We start from the raw sequence: 19523 nt of genomic DNA, 5'->3' as shown, positions 1-19523 counted from the left end.
TTCACGCAATGCGGAAAACTTACTGCTCAAATGTCCTACCTTCAAAAGGGAAAGATTTATGGCTCAATTCTTCTCTGGTAATGCAGCAAGAATCTGGAACTCACCACCTCTTTCTACCGTACCTATGAACCACCACCTCTTTCTGGATCTTCAAAACAGATCTTAAAATCCTCCTCCTCCTCCAAAGGCACTTTCTGGAATAATTCAACCCATTTCTTGTCCCTTACAGCCATCTAGCACTCACATGAGGTCAACTTTCTTGCTTTAACCTAACGCTGACACCTTTAATTTTTTACAATATAAATATGCAACTTCTTAGCTTTGTAACTGCATATATGTAACTTGTTAGCGTGCTCAACCTATCATGTGTACCTTGGTAACTGTATATATGTAACTTGTTTGTGAGTTTAACCTATCTTGTGTACCTTTTGTAACTTACCTTGTTCTTTTGTAAAGCGCTCTTACACCTTTGAGTAAAGTTTGCGCTATATAAAACTGCATTAAAAAATCACGAATGAGGATTATCACCAATCAGAAAAAGGAAACAAAACAGGAAACTCCTAACCAACCCATCTCAGACCCATTCTTCTCCAACTGGGCATCCGCACAGCAAAGGAGGCTGTCCAACAGCTTTACACTCTGGACATTGTGAAACACATGGTTAATTTGGGGAAATTTGTTTACCACACCCACACAACATTAAGTGATAAGTCTCCACAGGCTGAGTGCGGCGAACTGCCCAGGAGCACCTAAAACATCAGGGTCACCGTCCCGGAGGTCGGACCATCACTGAACAACTGACTCACATCGGGGCACTTTTAGCCCTAAAATCCCGTCCCTATGTCGCATGTTTTAAATAAAATAAGAACAAAAAAATAACCTGACTTTAAGTATGTCCTGCACATATTTTTTATTTTTCGACCTTCAAAAGTTTTTAACGTGGTATTTTGTAATGGTTTTAAGTAACCACACAAATAAAAGAATTCTTCCTGCTCCTCACTTAACTAACCCCACCCACCGCTCAGCTAGGGCTATTAGAAAGAACATAGTCCCACCTGAGCACTTCCTGTTTTGTTTTCTGTTTCAACAGTTATTGAGAACAGGGGATGCTGAGATATCTGTCACACTTTTGTTTCAATCGACATCGGGTGGAGTCTTCCCCTGCTGGGCTTAGGGAAATCTCCACCCGTGACGTGGGAGCCGCTGAATTTGAAACGCAGTGCTGGCATCCTAAGAATTCAACTATACAGTAAGAGATCGGGTTATTGCCTCTTGCAATCACCTAGATCTTTTTTGTTAAGGATCGGCCAGCGAGCCACCTGTCACGCTTTTTCTCTCTCTCTGTATTGTATGGTACCTTCCATATTCCGCGAAGGCAAGTGCATGGTCGTTGGGTTAGTTATGCTTACCAATTTGGGCATGCGCTGTTAATCAGCCTGCGGGTGACAGACTTTGCTGTCATCATGGAAGTGGTTTCAAGTGGATTTTACCAGCACGATCACCGTGAGTCTTTCAGGGTATTTTAGCAGGAAATGGTGCAGTCATACGTTTGTTTGACTAGCATGCAGATTGCGGTTGCAATTATGAGAAAGCATTAGTCGAAGAGGAGATATTATTCTCCTTCATCCTTTTCAGGTTGGTCTTTTTCACCCTCTCCCCCACTCCTGAAGTCTTGTTTTGGAGATGATGAGATCAGAATTAAACTATTGATTTTGGAGCCTCTACACTCGCTGATGAAGAAGGGTGTCCCCCACTCTACTGCTGCCAATTAGAGTATTTATTCAGATATTTTTGACTCTAAGGATTCTGATGTCACAGGTGGCATGGGAGCATAAAGGCAAATATGTTCAAAGAGACATGCTTCCTGCAATGTTATCTCATGTCAGAGATAATATGGGATTTCTTCAGGAAGAGGCTTCTTCTTCTTCGTCCAATGATACGGTGTTGCCTCAATTCAAGAAGCCTTCCAGCACCTCATTGCCCATCCATCAGTTTATACAAGATGTAGTTCTGAATGAATGGAAGGACCTGGAGTTAATTTCTGTCCCACGCTTTATGGCACAGCTGTATGCATGGGAGAATATGGAGGGCATGATGCCTGATGTGGGGCATGTGGATTTGGTGGTGGCAAGTTTGCTTGGACGCTCTTCCTTTTCTGAGGAAAATATTTTAAGAGAAGCTGCAGACAAGAAGGTTGATACCTCTCTTAAGAAGGAAAATTCCAAATCACATCTGGCTTTAAGGTCTGGTATTTATGGGGCCCATGTGACTGAGTCACTCCTCACAGATTTTAAGGAACTGTTCAGGACCATGCAGGTGGGGAGACAATGCGCTGAATTCCTTGAATCTACAGAGAAGCAGGCAGAGATTTGTTTGACATTACTCTGATTCTGTTCGAGCTTCTGCCTTATCTTGTGGGGTGCTCAGTGAGGCTTGCATAAATCTATATTTAAAAGGATCGAATTTTAATTCTGCCAGGCGTACAGCAGCCCTCGAATGACCATTTATGGGCCAACGTCTTTGTTGCAAAGAACTGGAGGAAAAACTTCATAGAATTTATAAAGAACAGAAACATTCCTTTTTGATCTGAAAGCAACAGCAGCAACAGAATAAAAGTTCCTTATTTTTTTTCTAAATTCTTTCGGCAACCATCCCAAAGTAAGCAGAATTCTGATGAGGGTCGGAAGTTCCAAGACAAGTCTTTCCATTCCAAATACCAGAAGAAACAGAGACAGGAGTTGAACAACTCAAATTAGCACTCCTGACTATGCCGAGTACCAAGGGGAAGTAGCTTACTGCCAGAGGTTGGTGGCAGGCTTCAGAACTTTTGGAGAGTTTGGCAGCGGATGACAATGGACAAATGAGTCCTAGAGATCATCCAGATGGGGTATCAGATAGAGTTTGCAACCCTTCCAGTGTTCTCAGGGACCATCTCCACACCTCTTCTGAGGGACGCGCCAAACGTATGGCATGCCTGGAGGGTATTCAGTCTCTCCTGTTGAAAAAGGCAATTGTTCCCGTACCTCCCGAACAATGGGGAAGGGAGTGTATTCGATTATTTTCTTGGTATCGAAGGTGAAGGGAGGATTTCATATTGTGATCAATCTGAAATCTTTGAACAAGTATGTGTGCAAAATTCCCTTCAAGATGGAGACGTTGCAGCACATCATTCCATTGATTCAGTCTCAGTGTGCGATGACAACACTGGATCTCATGGACGCCTAACTGCACATACTGATGGAGCACCAATCCCAGCAGTTGCTCAGGTTTTGTGTACAGGTCCAGCATTGGCAGTATTGCGTTCTCCCATTTGGCCTTCACTCCTCAGCATGAGTTTTCACCAAAGTGGTGGCACCACTGGTAGCTTGCTCTCATCTTCAGGGAATTTCCCTCTTTCCCTACCTGGACGATTGGTTGAGCCAGGCCCCATCTGTAAAGATTATGGAGCAGTATTTATTTCGAACCATGTCTATGCTCAACAGCCACGGCTTTCTGCTCAACTTACCGAAGTGTCAGTTGCAAGCTTCCACTCAGATCCTATTCATAGAAGGGCTCTTCGATTCAATAGAGGGCAAGGTATTTCTCCCATTGAGCAGAATACTCCAGCTTCAGCTCCTGTTGCAGAATTTCCTAATTCAGTCATCAGCCAGTCTGCATAAATGGATGGAAGTTCAGGGTCATATGGCAGCCACTGTGTTTACAGTTCCTTGGGCGAGGTTGTATTTGTGTCCATTACTGTGGCATCTGCACACATTTGTCACCTTTCCAATTTGCAGCTTGGAGATACCTGTACTAGTCTCTCAGACATCCATCCAGGATCTGCAGTGGTGGGTCCATACTACCAATCTCCTGAAGGGTATTGTTATGCCCCCTTCTACTCCCAACAGCCGGATGACAGATTCAAGCTCTCTGTGTTGAGTGCTACACAGCGCAACTTTGCTGTACAGGCCCGTTGGACAGCATTGGAAGCGAACAGGCCATCCTATTGGAGGGAGCTATCTGCAGTGGAGAGTGCGCTGTGCTACTTCCAGCCCCATGTGGAGCGGTTCAATGTCATGGTAGGCTCAGACAGTACTGTGACTGTTGTGTACATTAATCATCAGGGATGTGCACACAGCGATTCTCTAAATCTGGTGGCTTGTTCATTGGTTCAGTGGGCAGAAATTAATCTCCTCTCTCTATCAGCGATCCACATCAGAGACTTGGATAATACGACTGCGGATGTGCTCAGTCAGAAGTTTCGCTCTTCTCTCACTTTGCGATTGGCCAAGAGGACCTTTCAGATGATCATTCATCCAGCTGTGGATTTCTTCACATCCAAGGACGATACACTGCTCCAGTCTTTTTTTCGAAAGTGAGCAAAATGGGGCTTGGGGGCATTAACGCCTTGATTCTGTAATGGCCTCCTCTCCTTCTGTATGCTTTTCCTCCCATTCCTCTTATCCAGAGGTTTCTGGGGAAGGTCAGGCAGGAAATGGTGCAGGTGGTGGCAGTTCTTCCCTTTTCGATCCAAAGGTCTTGGTTTCATCCGTTGAAGAGTCTGGAGGTGTTGCCTCCATGGATTCTGCCCCATATTCCTTCTCCGCTGCAGTTTCTGGATCTTCCTTTTCCTGTTCCTCTAACTCTTGCAGAGAGCCTTTGCCTCCTTCTATTCCATCATGAGATCTTCATTTGATTCTCAAGTCTCTTCAATCTAAACCTTTTTAACCTTTGGAAACCATGGATCTTAGGGGCATATTATCAAGGTCCGGCATTACAATTATCGCCGCTTTATCGATAAAGCGGCGATAATGGGCTTGATAATATGCCCTTGAGAATTCCAATAGAAGCCCATGTTCACACCAGAACATGGGCTTCTATTGGAATTCTCAGGAGCATACTATCAAGCCCATTATCGCCGCTTTAGTGGCAGTTTTCTGCCGCTAAAACGCTGCGATACTTTTAACGCCAGACCTTGATAATATGCCTCATGATTTTTTGTCTTTTCAAGTTGCCTTTTTGGTGGCATTTTCTTCAGCCAGGTGTCTGGGCGAACCTTCTACCTTACTCTGTTCCTTCTCTTTCTAGAGGTCCTTGTTGTTTTACAATTGTATCACGTTTTCCTTCCTAAGCACCTCTTCTCAGGGATTGGTTCTTCCTACTTTCTGTCCTTCTCTTTCTTCTGAGGAATGCTATTGCACTCTCTTGATGTTAAGCGTGCCTTATCTGGTTATATGAACAGATCTGCTACCTTCTGGACTTCAGATTCCTTGTTTGTGACTTTCGGTTTGTCTGGATATAGCAAGAAGGCATCTAAGGTTACCATCAGTCGGTGGATCAAAGATACTATAAAACTGGCTTATCAGGTTGCTGCTCTCCCTGTTCCTGCCACTGTGCAAACTTCCTCCACCGGGGGATTTCTGCTTCATGGGTAAAGCTCTAGTGTGTCCCTTTGGAAGAGATCTGCCAGACTGGCACTTGGACTTCTTAGCGCATGTTCATCAGACATTATCAGTTGAATTGTGTTCAAGCAGCATGGGAGACTGATCTCTCTTTTTCTGCCCAGATCCGGCAAGTAACATCATCCAGTTTTAGCAAATTGAGAAGCCTGCGCAAGTTCCTCCATCTTTTGCCAGAGGACTGCCGCCGAGTCATTATACATGCCATGGTGAAAGCTAGAATGGACTATGCGAATGGCCTCTATGTAGGTCTGCCAGCTTACTTGATTAGAAGATTACAGATGGTGCAAAATACGGCTGCGAGATTGATTAGACGAGTACCATTCCGTCATCATATCTCTCCGCACATCAGGAAGCTCCACTTGCTGCCTGTGGCCAGAAGAATCGAATTCAAGGCTTTGACATTTGCATTCCGCTCAATCCATCGTAAATGCCTGAGCTACCTGAAACAACGTCTTTGCAGCTACAAGCAGAATCGACTGCTGAGATCAAACACACAAAACTTATTGTACACTCCACGGTATAGGAAAGCCCGAATGGCTGGCAGATCTTTCACGGTCAAGGCTTCCAAGCTTTGGAACTCCTTGCCAAATAACCTAAGACATATTGACTCAGAGCCACTATTTAGGAGAGCGGTGAAAACATGGCTATTTAGCTTAGGTTAACATGCTTAGGTTTCTTGCTGATCTGACCTCCTTTGCCTGCCACTAATTGCTATAGCACTGGGACACCTCTGTTTGAGGTAGCTGTTCGTGCTCTACAAATGTCGGTATTATTATTATTATTATAAATACATTGGTTCTGTTGTGTTACAGGCGCTGGTTCCAGATAACTGTTTAAATTTCTCCCGGTATTTCTAATATAGCATTAAAATCACTTGGGTGTGCATTTCCTTGCTGTGTAAGCTTTCTTGGTTCAGACCTGGGTTGTGACAAAGGCCTTCGTCCGGATATATGTTTGCTTTGGTACACCTCATTAGTGATGACTGGATCAAAGACGAGGGACGTTGAGGTAATGCCCTGATTGCTTACCAGTAATCCTCATTATTCCTAGTCAAACAAGTCCTCGACCCAGTCATACTTCCCACCCACTCTCTCAGTATCAGGCATTTGTGGTGCTTGGTATTAGAGGAAGCCTTCAGGTGAGGCTATGTTCTTACAGCCTTACCTGGTGGATGGGTGGGGTTAATTAAGCGTTTGATGTTTTGTTTCCTGTTGCTGATTGGTGACAATCCTCATTAGTGATGACTGGGTAGGGGACACGTTGGACTAGGAGTAATGAGGATTACCAGTAAGTAATCAGGGCAATATGCCCCACATCACACCAGTTATCTTTTAGTATGTGCTATTGTTTTCAGTCAACAACACAGAAAATGCTGTGAACTGTAGTCTCATGGTAAAGGAGGAACTAAATCACAAGTCCCTTCGTTTTTATTACTGCTGGTTGGAAAACCTGAATTGGGTTAAAACACCACAATGATTTGCATGAAAGCAACTGAATGAACTAAATACTAGAAGTAGTTATTTTACCATCCCTGAAGACATGTGAATGGATTGTACTTTACCCAGTAGCCTGCTGATTGCAGGAGTAGTTTAAGTCCAGGCACGCAGTGGGGACAGACGTGTTCCAAGGAGTCATGCAGCTGTGCGCCTTCAAACAGTTCTCTTGGATATTGGTGGAGTGATGCAGTGTGGAAGTCTTCACAAAGGTGCTCTCTGGGTACCTGCATGACCCCGAAGGATGAGTAGAGTCCAAAGGGCGAAGCCCACCAGGCCAAGTAGGGCCATGAACGAGTCCTTCAAGACAAATAATTCAAGAGTTGTCAGCCCATGCGAAAAACACTAAAACATCTCCTCAGAGTTGTGCAATCATCTTGAAAGGCCTGAGTTCCTAATTACTGCACAAAATAGACAAGTTAATCATTTTTGATGTAAAAACACAACTTTATTATGTGTGCTTTAATGTGAACGGTATGTTTTTATGTCCACCATTCACTCTGGTAATTAGTTCGCAAGTTTACTATGTGGTGTTATCTATGTGCCTTTTGACTCCACTTGCACAACGTCTGAATTTTTGTATTTTAGCGATCTAGAGAGAAATTATCCAAGGACACTTGAGGAGTTTGGGGCACAACCGGCTTTAATCGCTTGAGGGAGAAAAGTCAAGGGTTTGATTCTGAATGATAGGAGGATGACAGATGTGGCAATGAAGGCTGCATGCTTATTTACTTCACGTTGTCATGCTGTACACAAACATCCAACCCCTGCGGGCACCACCCCCATGCACAACCAAACTCCCCACCACACACCATGTCTTGGAAAATGAGGCAGTATCTGTGAGGCCTGCACAAATAACATGTCTACATTTGTCCTTCACTGGGAACCAAACACCCCATTGTAGCGCCTGACTCTCAGACGGTAGCGTTGCAGAGCAGTCTAAGGCTTACTCAAGGGAGGTGGTGTGGGCTAGTAATCGCCATTTGCAGGTCTGGAGAAATAACACTCAATAATTGATTGCCCAGTCTGTACTTTGCTTTATAAAAGGAAGAGTACATTTATTAAACATGCACACTACTACTACATGCAACAATTTCCAAATATACATAAGCTGTTGGAATTACTTTGTGACATTGCATAACATTCCCAACCCTCCCAAAGGGGGAGTGGGGCCTAATACCACCACTCCCATGTATGCACTTCATCTTGTCCCCTAATGCAGTGGGTTGACCATAACTTGGAGTGAGGACCCTGCCCACTGGCACCATCCCAGTGGCAACCCACCCCAGTATCTTCACAAGCATTACAAATGTGAACACCTGCCATGGAGACACATAACCCTGACTGAGCATCTCATACTGACCATACAGTATACAATTCTACATCTTAGTGGCTAACATTCTTGGTTGTTCTTCACCTAACGCAGTAGCAAGAATACATGTTCAGGCATCACTTAGAATGACAGTACTTATCATATCTGATAACAGTTATAATGCATTGCAATTAAAGCCCCTAAAAGGTATCACAATGATAACCACAGGATTAGGCATGTATAGCTAGCAGGAATGTCCAGCAACATAACCCCACTTTGCTTATGATTTCACAATAAATCTCTGATTTCCAGTCCCCAAAAGAAACAACACCATGCAAATGCACCACTTGTGCAATTACACCTTTCCAACTCTAGGAGTATCACATCAGTGACATTCCATCTTTGACCCTGCACACTTCAGTGCAGCCCTAAGCTTCCACTCCGGGCTGTAGAACAAAAGTTACAGCATGAGGTAGCCTTGAAAAACTATGGCTTACCCTTGAGGGGTTCTTTCTTTTAAGTCCCTTAAGTCCCGCTTCCAATCTTCCAGCTGGGGGGAGTCTGCGTGCTCCCGCAGCTCGCCCTACACCTCCTCCAGCACTTGGTGGTGACCCCTCCTCCGGGGGCCACCAGATGCCAAAACGAGTAGCTGCCCCCATGCCTTGCAAGGCATTATGGGGCACTTTATGCTCTACCCGTGCATATCAGAGCAGTGGCTCTCCCGCTGCTCCGGGGAGAGCCGCACTGCCACTTCTGGCGGCCTCACACCGCAACTTCTCTGCCGTTGGGGGCCCGGTCCCACACAGACCCGTTACATGACAGGTGAGTAAAGCACGGCTCAGGGAGCCCACCCCCGGCCGCTCCTGCCGGCTCCCCGTCTGGCCAGCACCCTCATGTGCGGGAGCCAGCACCACCATTCGGGTCTGCCTGTTCCTGCGGGCAGACCCGGAGAATGCCACCGGTCAGGCAGGCTTGGGGGAGTGCGACGGCACTCCCCTCTCCTTCCCGCTGCTCTGGTGGAAGGCGATGGCACTCCCCCCTCCTTGCCTTGGACTCTGGGGCCCTTCACGGGGATCGCACCGGCACTGCCCAGCTTCATCTTCTTCCACCAGGGGAGGACTGCGATGGCACTCCCCTCCTCTTCACCCCAGCCACCGGGGCCCAGAGTTGGAGATCTCGGGCCTCGAGATCTTCACGGGGAGCACAACGGTACTCCCCGGCATCAGCTTTGGTGGGCCCGGATTTGGGGGTCCCGGGCCCCAGGAACCTCTTTGCTGGGGTGCGACGGTGCACCCTGCACTCCAGTTTCATCGTGGCCAGGGTGGGCTCCTGGCCCCCCCTGGGGGCACCTTCACGGGAGTGCGATGGCGCTACCCGACTTTACTTCGTGGGGGGCTCAGGGGAAACCTGTGTCCCGTGGTAACCTTTCCGGGGGCCGACGGCACTGCCCGGAATTTCCATCTTCTGGGAGCAGCCCCCGGGACCTGACCCTCCCCGGGGGCACATCTAAGACCAGCGGCAGAGTCTCACGTTGCTTCATCGTTGGTCATCGCAGAGGTCAAAGGTTGCCTACCTTCTGGGGGGCATATCTCGGCCCGAGACAGACGATTTTCACCATCCTGACCTCTTCTTGCCCCTGGGGGCCAGCCCTAGCCACCTGGATCAATTTTCGCCACCCTCTTGATCTCCAGGAGGGCGAACTTAGCAGGGAGCTGTCTTCACTGCCCTCCTGCACCAGCCTTTTACCTGGTTCTCCTTCTGGGCCTCTCTTCTTCTTGCGCAGAGGCCCAGGCTTCTCCTCACTGGCCCTGGACTTCCTCTAAGGCGCAGTCCAGTGTCCTGGGACTGTCAGGGGGTTCCTCCTTCCAACTGCCCATTGAGCCAGGCTCTAGCACCAGTCTTCCTCAGCAAGACCACACCCCAGAGAGAGCCCCCCTTCCTGTGCAAAGCTTTTTATAAGAATTTGGATGGGGTTGGCAAAAAGGCTCTTCAGCCCTATCCTGGTGCGACACATCACTTCTCCCTCCTTCCTGCACAGGCCTATGGGATAGTTCAATATGGTGTCATTTAGGGGTCTCATGCCACATGGTCTCTGAAAAGCCCCCTTTCCCCCTTGCTGCCTTCATGGTCCAGGCCCGGAGCAGGTCTGGTGCCTGGCACCGGGTGACAGCAGCTGATGGATAGCATGCAGCTTCACCTCAATCTCTCCCTCTTGGAGAGAAGACCTTTGCCCTTGGAATGCTTGCAGTGAAAGGCTAGGCCTCTGATGCTATAGCTCTGTGAGGAACGTAATTAATCCAGCCTGGCAGGGTCACACCCAGCCAGGCTCTGGTTATGAGCTGAGTCAGAGGAATATGACATTTCTGGATGACCCATAAGCAGTACAGATATGGCTTTGGACTCAGCAGAATACTTCTTTTTACACAACTTACGGTTTACTTTGGTGCGTGTCTGGAATTTGTAGGCCCTAGGGAAATGAAACTACCCATGTGTTCCCCATCTTCATAGGAGAGTAATGGGGTATTCCTACAGTGAAAACAGTAAAGCGCACTGACTTTCCCTTTCCAGTGTCTCCCCACTTATAAAGCCTATTTCATGTCACCACCCAACTCTGCATAATACCTGCCACGCCATTCTATCTGTACCTGCTCCTGGGCTGCGCACGACACGAATCTCCCCCACGCAGCCCCTACACGGGTGCACACATGTGTGCACACATGTCTACATGTAACCAGTCCGGTGTGCCTTACCCCTCTCAACGGGGATACCAGTGGAATTCACATGCAGTCTGTTCCATCATGAGTTCACTGTGGGTGAGTCCCAGTCCCTCAATAAAAGCTCAAAAATTAGGTGTTCAAAAAGCAAAAAATCAGGGTGGCTCAGATGGTCAGAACCACCTTCTAACACCACGGAGATATATATATATATATATATATATATATGTGTGTTTTGCACTAGTTGCACTGGTCACTTTATGGTATTTAGTACTGTTGCATTATGCACTTTATCTGAAACTGTACATAGAGTTTGACAAGCACTAGTAGCATTAGTTAAACTAGATTATCAAGTACTGTTGCATTATGCACCTTATCTGATTTTATAGGTTTGTTCACCTCACTCTATTTAGATTAGCACTAGCCACTTTATGTCCTTCCATCAGTGGGGCATTTATGCACTTTAACATACTTGTTATTTGACGGACTATTGTGGTTATCCTTTTTTCTTTTTAAGTTGTCCCTCATTTAGGGCTTTTTTCTTTAGCACGGTGAGCACTTTATATGAATATTAATGTGACATATTATGACGTGATACAAAGAGACACAATTGAAGTATTTTTACTGATATTAATATATGCATTTAGGCTCTTATTATTGTCAGTCGCAATGCAATACAATTTATGAAATTGTGAAAACTGAATTTCCATTTCAATCGCATTGTGCCTATATAGTATTTCTTCGTGTCTACATGTTTTCTATGTCTATGACAGAAAAGTAAAAAAATATGTTGCATTTGCACTTTAAATACTGGGTCTGCACGGATGTGTGGTCAGGTGACCAAGGCTGCTGTGACGGCCGAAACGCGTCCTGACATCCGTTATGGGGATTGCAAATAAATAAAACTGTTGGCACGATAAGAGGTCTGCGCTCGTGATTTCCCTCCAGGAAGTGTGCTTACGAGTGGTTAAGATATATATATATATATATATATATATATATATATATATATATATAGATAGATATATATAGAGATAGATATATATATATATATAGATAGATAGATAGATATATATATATATACACATATTATATATATTCACTGAAAAAAACAAAGGTTGCAGAGACATAGTTAGGCTCAAGTTTCACTCACACAAAACCTGTGAAATTCAGCAGTTATAGTTAGCTGAATGTCTGTAACATTCTGTCAGTTGGTGTCTAAATGGCTGTATGGGTTGGTGAGTGGATACATGAATGGTTGTATGGGGGACTCATTGGTTGTCTGAGTACCTGTTTGGGGGGGGGTGAGGGGGTGAATCAGTGGCTGTATGGGTTAGTGAGTGTGTCTGTGAGGAGCTATATGGGTGACTGTGTCTGTGTATGGCTGTGTTGGTGAGTGAATGGATGTGTCAGTGGTATATGGGTGAGTAAGTGCATATGTGAAAGGCAGTATAGGTGAGTGTTGGAGTATATGAGTTACTGTATGTGTGAGTGAGTGATTGTGAGAGTGGCTGAATATGGGTGAGAGTGTGCTTGTGTCACTAACAGTATGGGTGAGTGAGTATGTGTTAGTATCTGTATGACCAGTCCAGAACAGCCCTTCGCAATGCCGCAAAGAATCATAAATGTTGATTTTTTTTATGTTTGGCACTTCATAATTGTTCTACATTAGCGGACATTTCATTATCTTCTAATTTATTGTAACAGTACTTACATATAACTTGCAGTATAGACAAGAGAAAGCACTTCTCTACAAATAAATACACAGCTAACTTTTGATAGTTATCATTATTTTCTTTTTCACTTTTTAAACACAAGTCAATAGTCCATATTTGAATCTTGTAGTGAGTGTGTCGACAACATATACAAACATACTCTGGTTTTTCAGATCACACTTTAATAAATTTTGTAATCTCTTTTTCAAAACTATCATCGGTAATACTGGTGTGTTGTTCTGCAACTCATCCTCTTAACTCTTCATTTTCCCTAGAATCCTGCTCAGGACCAAAGAAACAAAACTGTACATCTTCACAAACCTTTTCTACGTCTGCCATAGTACCATGCAAAAGTGCTCTATTAGTTTCTCCTAAACATAAAACAGGAGTTTTCACATAATACAGTCTCCTAACTAAAGATTGCATTGTTGAGTGATGTATAGCTATCATCCTGAAATAATGAAAGGTGCTTTGGCACACTTTCTTTGAAATCCAAGCCTGTGAGTGTCCCTGCAAATGTGCATGCTTTCTAATCTTGCAAGGATTCAATCCTTGTAAAGTACTTATTCAGTGTTTTAAAATTTGCCTTGGAAAGACAATTAGGAATTTCCTTAATATATCAATAGATTGCTGTCAAATACTGCAAACGCAACTACACTAACATTTGTATACAGACGCCTGACTCTGCCTTTCTCATACCTCTTCTTCAAAAACTAGTTCTACATTTGTAGGTAATATCACCTCTTTCGCTATAGGAGTGCAATTCTTCATTTCATAACATCATCCTCAGTAATAAATAGCATGAACTAATTTATTATCCTGGAGATAGCTTTCTTCATTAAAGAAAGTCTCTGTACTAGAAGTATGTATGCATTCGACACTAAAAACTGTACAAAATTTACTTCTATTCACTAATCATTTCTTTTGGTTTTGTCTCCTCATGCACAACACCATTTTTTAAAGAGTTTTCATTCTATTTATAATCAAAATAAAAAGCTTCCTCTTTAAAGCAAAGGAATTATCAACTATTCTCCCAACTTATTCTTTCTGTTTCAGTGCCTCTCTCCTTCTTTTATACTTTTTCATAGTTCTCAGTAGATATATAACTACTCTACTATGAAACATCCTGACACTGATTTCCTTAAACTGCATCTGTCCCCCAGTTAATGTTACATTCTTTCCTGTTCTTGTTATATAGATGTTGTCCACTGTTATTCTTTCTCATAGTTTGAATTTTATTTTCATTATTTTGTAATCTTTGGAAATGTCCACATATATTTTAAAAAGAATATACGTAGTGCCTGCATAATTCCCTGAGTATGTAGAAACTACATCGGTGGTTCCATATCTGCATAGTTAGTGCCTGTGTATTCGCATGACTATATTGCTACTATCTGGGTGATTGGATGAATGCATAGGTATTGCCTGCATAGTTCAATGAGTACATAATTAGTGCCTCCATGATTGGAAGAGTGCATGTGTAGTGCCTGGCTGATGGAATAACTGTATAAATGGTGTGTGCGTGATTCAATAATTGCCTGAGTAGTGACTGAGTGCCTGAGTAATGCTTGGATGAATGAAAAGTATCTCTATTTGCTTTTTGATACATAACAGTTGCGGCTATATCTGTAACTCATTGTTTAACTCCTTCTGTTGGTATCAAACTATTTTTTTTAGTGTATCTATCCTATGTCAGAAAAGTCATAGATATCACACTTCATATATAATTGGATACATTCCTCTCTACAAGCGTACATTGCTCTATTACTCAGCATGCACATGCATCAGCTAGTGTCTAAAACTGAAAACAATGAATCTCACTTTTTTAAAGTACAAATCCTTTTCTTAATGGCATACCTAAATCATTTCTCAAAATTTTCTTGTGTGTTTAAAACATATATTCAGCATTTCTCAAAGAAAAGTTACACGTACAAGAACTCTCAACAGACATTCTGCACCATAAACTCTTCTCAATTTTAAACAGAGCATGTTTAATATACCACCCTCACCACATATATGAAATTTCCATTAGCTTTAAAGCACATAATCATCATGTAAACATATATGTGATTCTATAATAGATATACACCTTCAAGCCATCTTTCCAAAAATATATAGTTCTCTGCATCTGTAAATAAATTTAAGAGTCCCACCGTACATATAACTAACTGCAACCACAAAGAACATATCTCACCATCTAAGCATATGCAAACTGGACATATAAGTAAAAAACACTTTGATGAACACTCCCTAATACATACCTAACAAGTATTACTACTTTATAATACATATACAGACACAAAACATGTTCTTATCTTTTATTTGTGACTACACTACTCCTGTTTAATAATGTGACTAAAAGAACTACAACTCCCAGAAAGAAAAGAAAATAGACGTATCTATTCTGCATATGATGCTTAGACATTTAAAACATGCTAACATTTAAATACATTCCTCATTGTAACTTTCAATAATACTATACTGCTATTGTTTTATAAACCGCACAATTGAATAAAGAGCCACTAATTCATTTTCCTCTTACTTCCAAAAACATTAGGTACTCACATCTTAAACATATATCCTCTGATAGATACAGTTCATCTCATATATTTTTTTCATATCACTGTGATACTCCCATATATATCTTCATTTCTAATGTACATTTTTTAAATAACTAAAAAGTTATATACATACCAGTGAATTGAGTTCGTAGATTATATTGTTTGTTTAGCTCTTTGTGGATAGTTGTGACACTGTTAAAATGTGTAAAAACTTAGCACAAGAATGGTAGACCACTCTCATAGAAAGCAACTAGAAAATGGCAGCCTCATCAAGTTTCCACTCTATGATCATGAAAAAGGTAGCAAATGAAATCATGTCTTTCATTTTAGACTATTCTATCTCCACTTGTGAATAATTAGCATCTGTTAACCCTTTCCCTCTCTTTCAAAACAAGGTTCCTGTCTCTGCGTGTTCGCGATTTGTTCACGATGATCACGAGGAATCCAAACCTATATTTAGCTTCTGTTTTTTTAAATTTAGATACTGCACAACAGTTTATTATATAGTCCTCAATTAGAAATTAAACTTTATCATTACTTAAATTATGTCTTAACTTTTAAAAAAAAATTCTGACTCTTTAACCACCTTTACCCCATACAGTCTTAGCTCAATGTATCTAGCAACCCGGTGGAACAAGTAGGTCCCATGTTCACAGCACATTCTGGAAGGAACATGATACTTCCAAATGAGAAACAGCTGGTGTGATTTACTTCACAGATTCATAAGCATAGCTATGTCAGTATCACATTCCTTTTTGAAAATAAACAACAGCCAAAATAAAATACCTCCATTTTACCTGCTTTTCATTTGGAAATGTACCTCATTCCACTCCAGCCTTTTTAGGCTCTTCAAGCAGACATGGTATAATCCTAAATTCAGGGTCATTGCAGAGAGCCTTTGCCAGAGATGCATTTTATGTCAGCAGCGAAATTCATGAGGAAAGACAGTTGTAAGTTGGGGACGAATTGGGAGAGCAGGAGGTCGATTTACCCGACTTCCGCTTGATATTATGGGGTATCCCCCATGCAATGGGCCGAAATATGTTTTAGTCATTGTTTGCTTATTCTCTCGCTGGGTGGCAGCCTACCCCACGAGAAGAAATTACAGCCTCACAGTAGCCAAGTTACTATTGAGAGAACTGATCCCAAGATTTGGAATTCCAGTCACTTTGGAGACCGATAGAGGAACACATTTTAATAATGAGTTAATTCGGCTGATTTGTGCAGGATTTAAAGTTGAGCAGAAACTGCATTGTGCCTATCGATCTGAAGCATCTGGAGTAGTCAAGCAAATCAATGGCACTATAAAATCCAGGTTAGGAAAGGTGTGTGCATCCACATCACTGAAATGGCCTAATGCGTTACCCATTGTGCTGATGAGTTTCAGAAGCATTCCTGATAAAAAGACTGGATTGAGTCCACATGAAATCCTCATGGGAAGAGCAATGAGACAGGCATATGTACCAGTGAACAAACTGATAAATATATCTGATGATCTGGTGCTTGATTATTGCAGAGGATTGGCTGAACTGGTGCGTTCTGTGTCTCACCAGGTTGGAGAAGATGCCACAACAATCCATCAAAATCAAGATCATGATTTGAGTCCTGGTGAGTGGGTCAACGACAAGAAAAACGTGTCTAGACCCCAAGTGGCACAGATCTCATCAAATAATCCTGGTGACGACAACAACAGTAAAGTGTGCTGGCTTACCAAATTGGACACATGCAAGCCACACCGAACGAACCCTAGATCCACTTGAAAGACCAAAAGAGCTACCGCTGGTGAACCAAAAACAAAGGTCAGTGGCTGAAGTGTGTGAAGCTGATGAATCTAGAGTGACAGATTCTGACGAACCAACAGATGGTGAACAGCCAAGCACAAGTCAAGCAGAGTGGACAAGAAACTCTAGGGTTCCAGAGACTGTTGATAAGCCAGGAAGAAGTGAGTTCACTGATGATCCAGAAGAAAGTGCATTTCCAACTGAACCAGAAACAGGTGAAACTGTATTCAAAGTCAAGAGAACAATCCCCTTGGGAACAAATATTCAAACACAACAACTGATTCTCACATCCACCACCAAACTAAATATCAGTCACTCAGAGTCAACCGAACACAGATGTGCAAATTAGATGAACTCAAAAATCAAGTAAAAAAAAGTTTTTCTTTTCTCAATTTATTAAAATTATATATGTATATAAAATAGCTGATCACAAAGTAAAAAAACCATACATTTTATGGGAAGGTTTAATACTCAAATGTATCGTTCAGTTAGAAACAAATAATCAAAAATACAAAAACAGGTAAAAAAACAAACAACAACAGCGAGTGGGAAAAGTAGCAAGAAAAAATGTGTTCAAATTAATGTTGCTGGTTTAAAACTAGAATCTTCCTTCACTCCATCTCTAGGTATGGTAGGGAAAAATTTAGAGGTGTTTGAAAAGACATTAGAAAGTGATGTGCAAAGAATTCTAAATGATAGTCATCACTTTTTTCCTTATAATACTAGTAAAGAGGAAAGAGAAGCCATTAACTCACTGAAAAACAATGAGAGGTTGACCATAAAACCAGCAGATAAAGGTAGTGGAGTAGTGGTTTTTAAAACCTCTGATTACAATGAGAGGATGACCACAATGTTGAATATGGTGGAGCATTACGAATCTCCCCGGAGATGCTTTCTCACCACGCTGTCTAGTGAATGTTTAAAATTGCTGACTGAAGCAAAAGATAAAGATTGGATATGCGAGGAGGAATTCAAGTTTTTGAACCCAAAATTCCTGCACTATATGGCTTGCCCAAGGTGCATAAAAGTTCTGAAAATCCTCCCATGAGGCCTATTGTTAGCAGTATAGATTCGCTATTGGAGCCACTCAGCAAATATGTGGACTGCTTTTTGCGGCAATTGGTGAGTGGTTTGAAGTCCTATGTTAGGGATTCCTCCCACATTATCTCTTTGTTGGAGGGAAAACCGTTCTGTGGAGAGACTCAGTGTCTGGTCACCATTGACATTGAGTCTCTCTACACGAACATCCCCCAAGATGACACTATAGAGATGGTGCGTGAAGTATTGATGGAGGTAGATCTGGATGGGGTCAACAAAAACTTTATTGTTGAATGTGTAAAAATGATTCTGAAAAATAACATCTTCCTCTTTGGAGATCAACTTTTTAAATAGAAGAAGGGAACCAGCATGGGGGCCACTTGTGCCCCAAGTCTGGCCTGTCTTTATGTGGGAGAGTTTGAAAAGAAACATCTCTTCAATGATCTTGCTCCCTTCTCTGAAAATGTAGCGGGCTGGTACCACTACACAGATTATATTTTTTTCATTTGGGAAGGTGATCTCGATCTTTTAAATGAATTTTTGATTTGGCTCAACTTGGGGGATTGCAACCTTAAATTTACATCCCATAGCAGAAGAACTAGGGTTGACTTTTTGGATATCACCTAAGAGCCCTGCTAGTAAAACAGTTAAAATGATGGATATGTCTTTGATCAGAGAGAATGAGGCAACGGGGGGTGAAACAAATAACGTTACTGGTCCTATACCCACGCGAGTCCCCCCACCCCCAAAGAGACTTACTCAGTTAAGCCAAAGACATCTACCTTAAAGGGGACTACATCTTTGCATTCTACTAACTTTGATACTGGGATTGTTACCGATCAGGTCTCTATCGGTTCTATAATAGAACAGACACAGGCTGTGGAGCACCCCAGTGATAAAACAGTGGGGGCAGCTGAAGTTTCGATATCCGATCTTTCTATTGTAATGAAGAACTTCAAGGGCTGTGAAGCTGATATACAGGAATTCGGGAATGTAGGTTCGTTAGCGGATCTTAAGATAATCATTGAACCCACTGAAGCCACGGAGATTTCGGAGAACAACGACCATGCCGAGGTCATTGAGCAAGAGCTGTCCGAGGAGCTAGCTGTATGTACTGGGGCAGAAGATGAGGTGGGGGAGGAGTGCGGGAAGGATCACTGCACAGATGGCAAGGCTAAATCGCGAGTAAGCAGAGGTCGCAAACTAAGAGGCAAGCCAAAAGTCGGAAGAGGAGGCAAGGCTGTTGCCATATCATCTCAGCCTGTTAAAAATATAAAGAAATCCACGCAGACAAAAGCCCATTAAGAAAATGGATTGAAACAAGGGGGCTGGTTAAAAATATGATGCTGAGACTATCAGGTGCTAGTCTGAACGATTCCTCAGAACATATAGAACCTCCACCCACCTCGGACATGCAGCCCCATGGCGGCTTCATCAGCCAGGAAAGCAACGCCACCACTGCTCAATC

At 42.8% G+C, this 19523-nt stretch overlaps 1 protein-coding gene across 2 annotated transcripts in view; it reads right to left on the bottom strand.

Annotated features, from left to right (window-relative positions):
• The window catches only part of MYRFL (myelin regulatory factor like), an 872690-nt gene that overhangs the window by 616281 nt on the left and 236886 nt on the right, over window positions 1-19523 (bottom strand). The window contains exon 4 of one of the 2 annotated variants that reach the window (XM_085652512.1): window positions 7003-7234. In XM_085652512.1, the coding sequence (XP_085508638.1) occupies window positions 7003-7234 (232 nt within the window). Of the gene's footprint in view, window positions 1-7002; window positions 7280-19523 lie in introns of both variants that reach the window. The other variant, XM_085652513.1, reaches the window with a different exon arrangement.

The sequence above is a fragment of the Triturus cristatus genome, chromosome 4_1 (genome assembly GCF_964204655.1).
Source record: "Triturus cristatus chromosome 4_1, aTriCri1.1, whole genome shotgun sequence".
NCBI lineage: Eukaryota > Metazoa > Chordata > Amphibia > Caudata > Salamandridae > Triturus > Triturus cristatus.
This window is presented reverse-complemented; position numbering and strand designations above follow the sequence as displayed.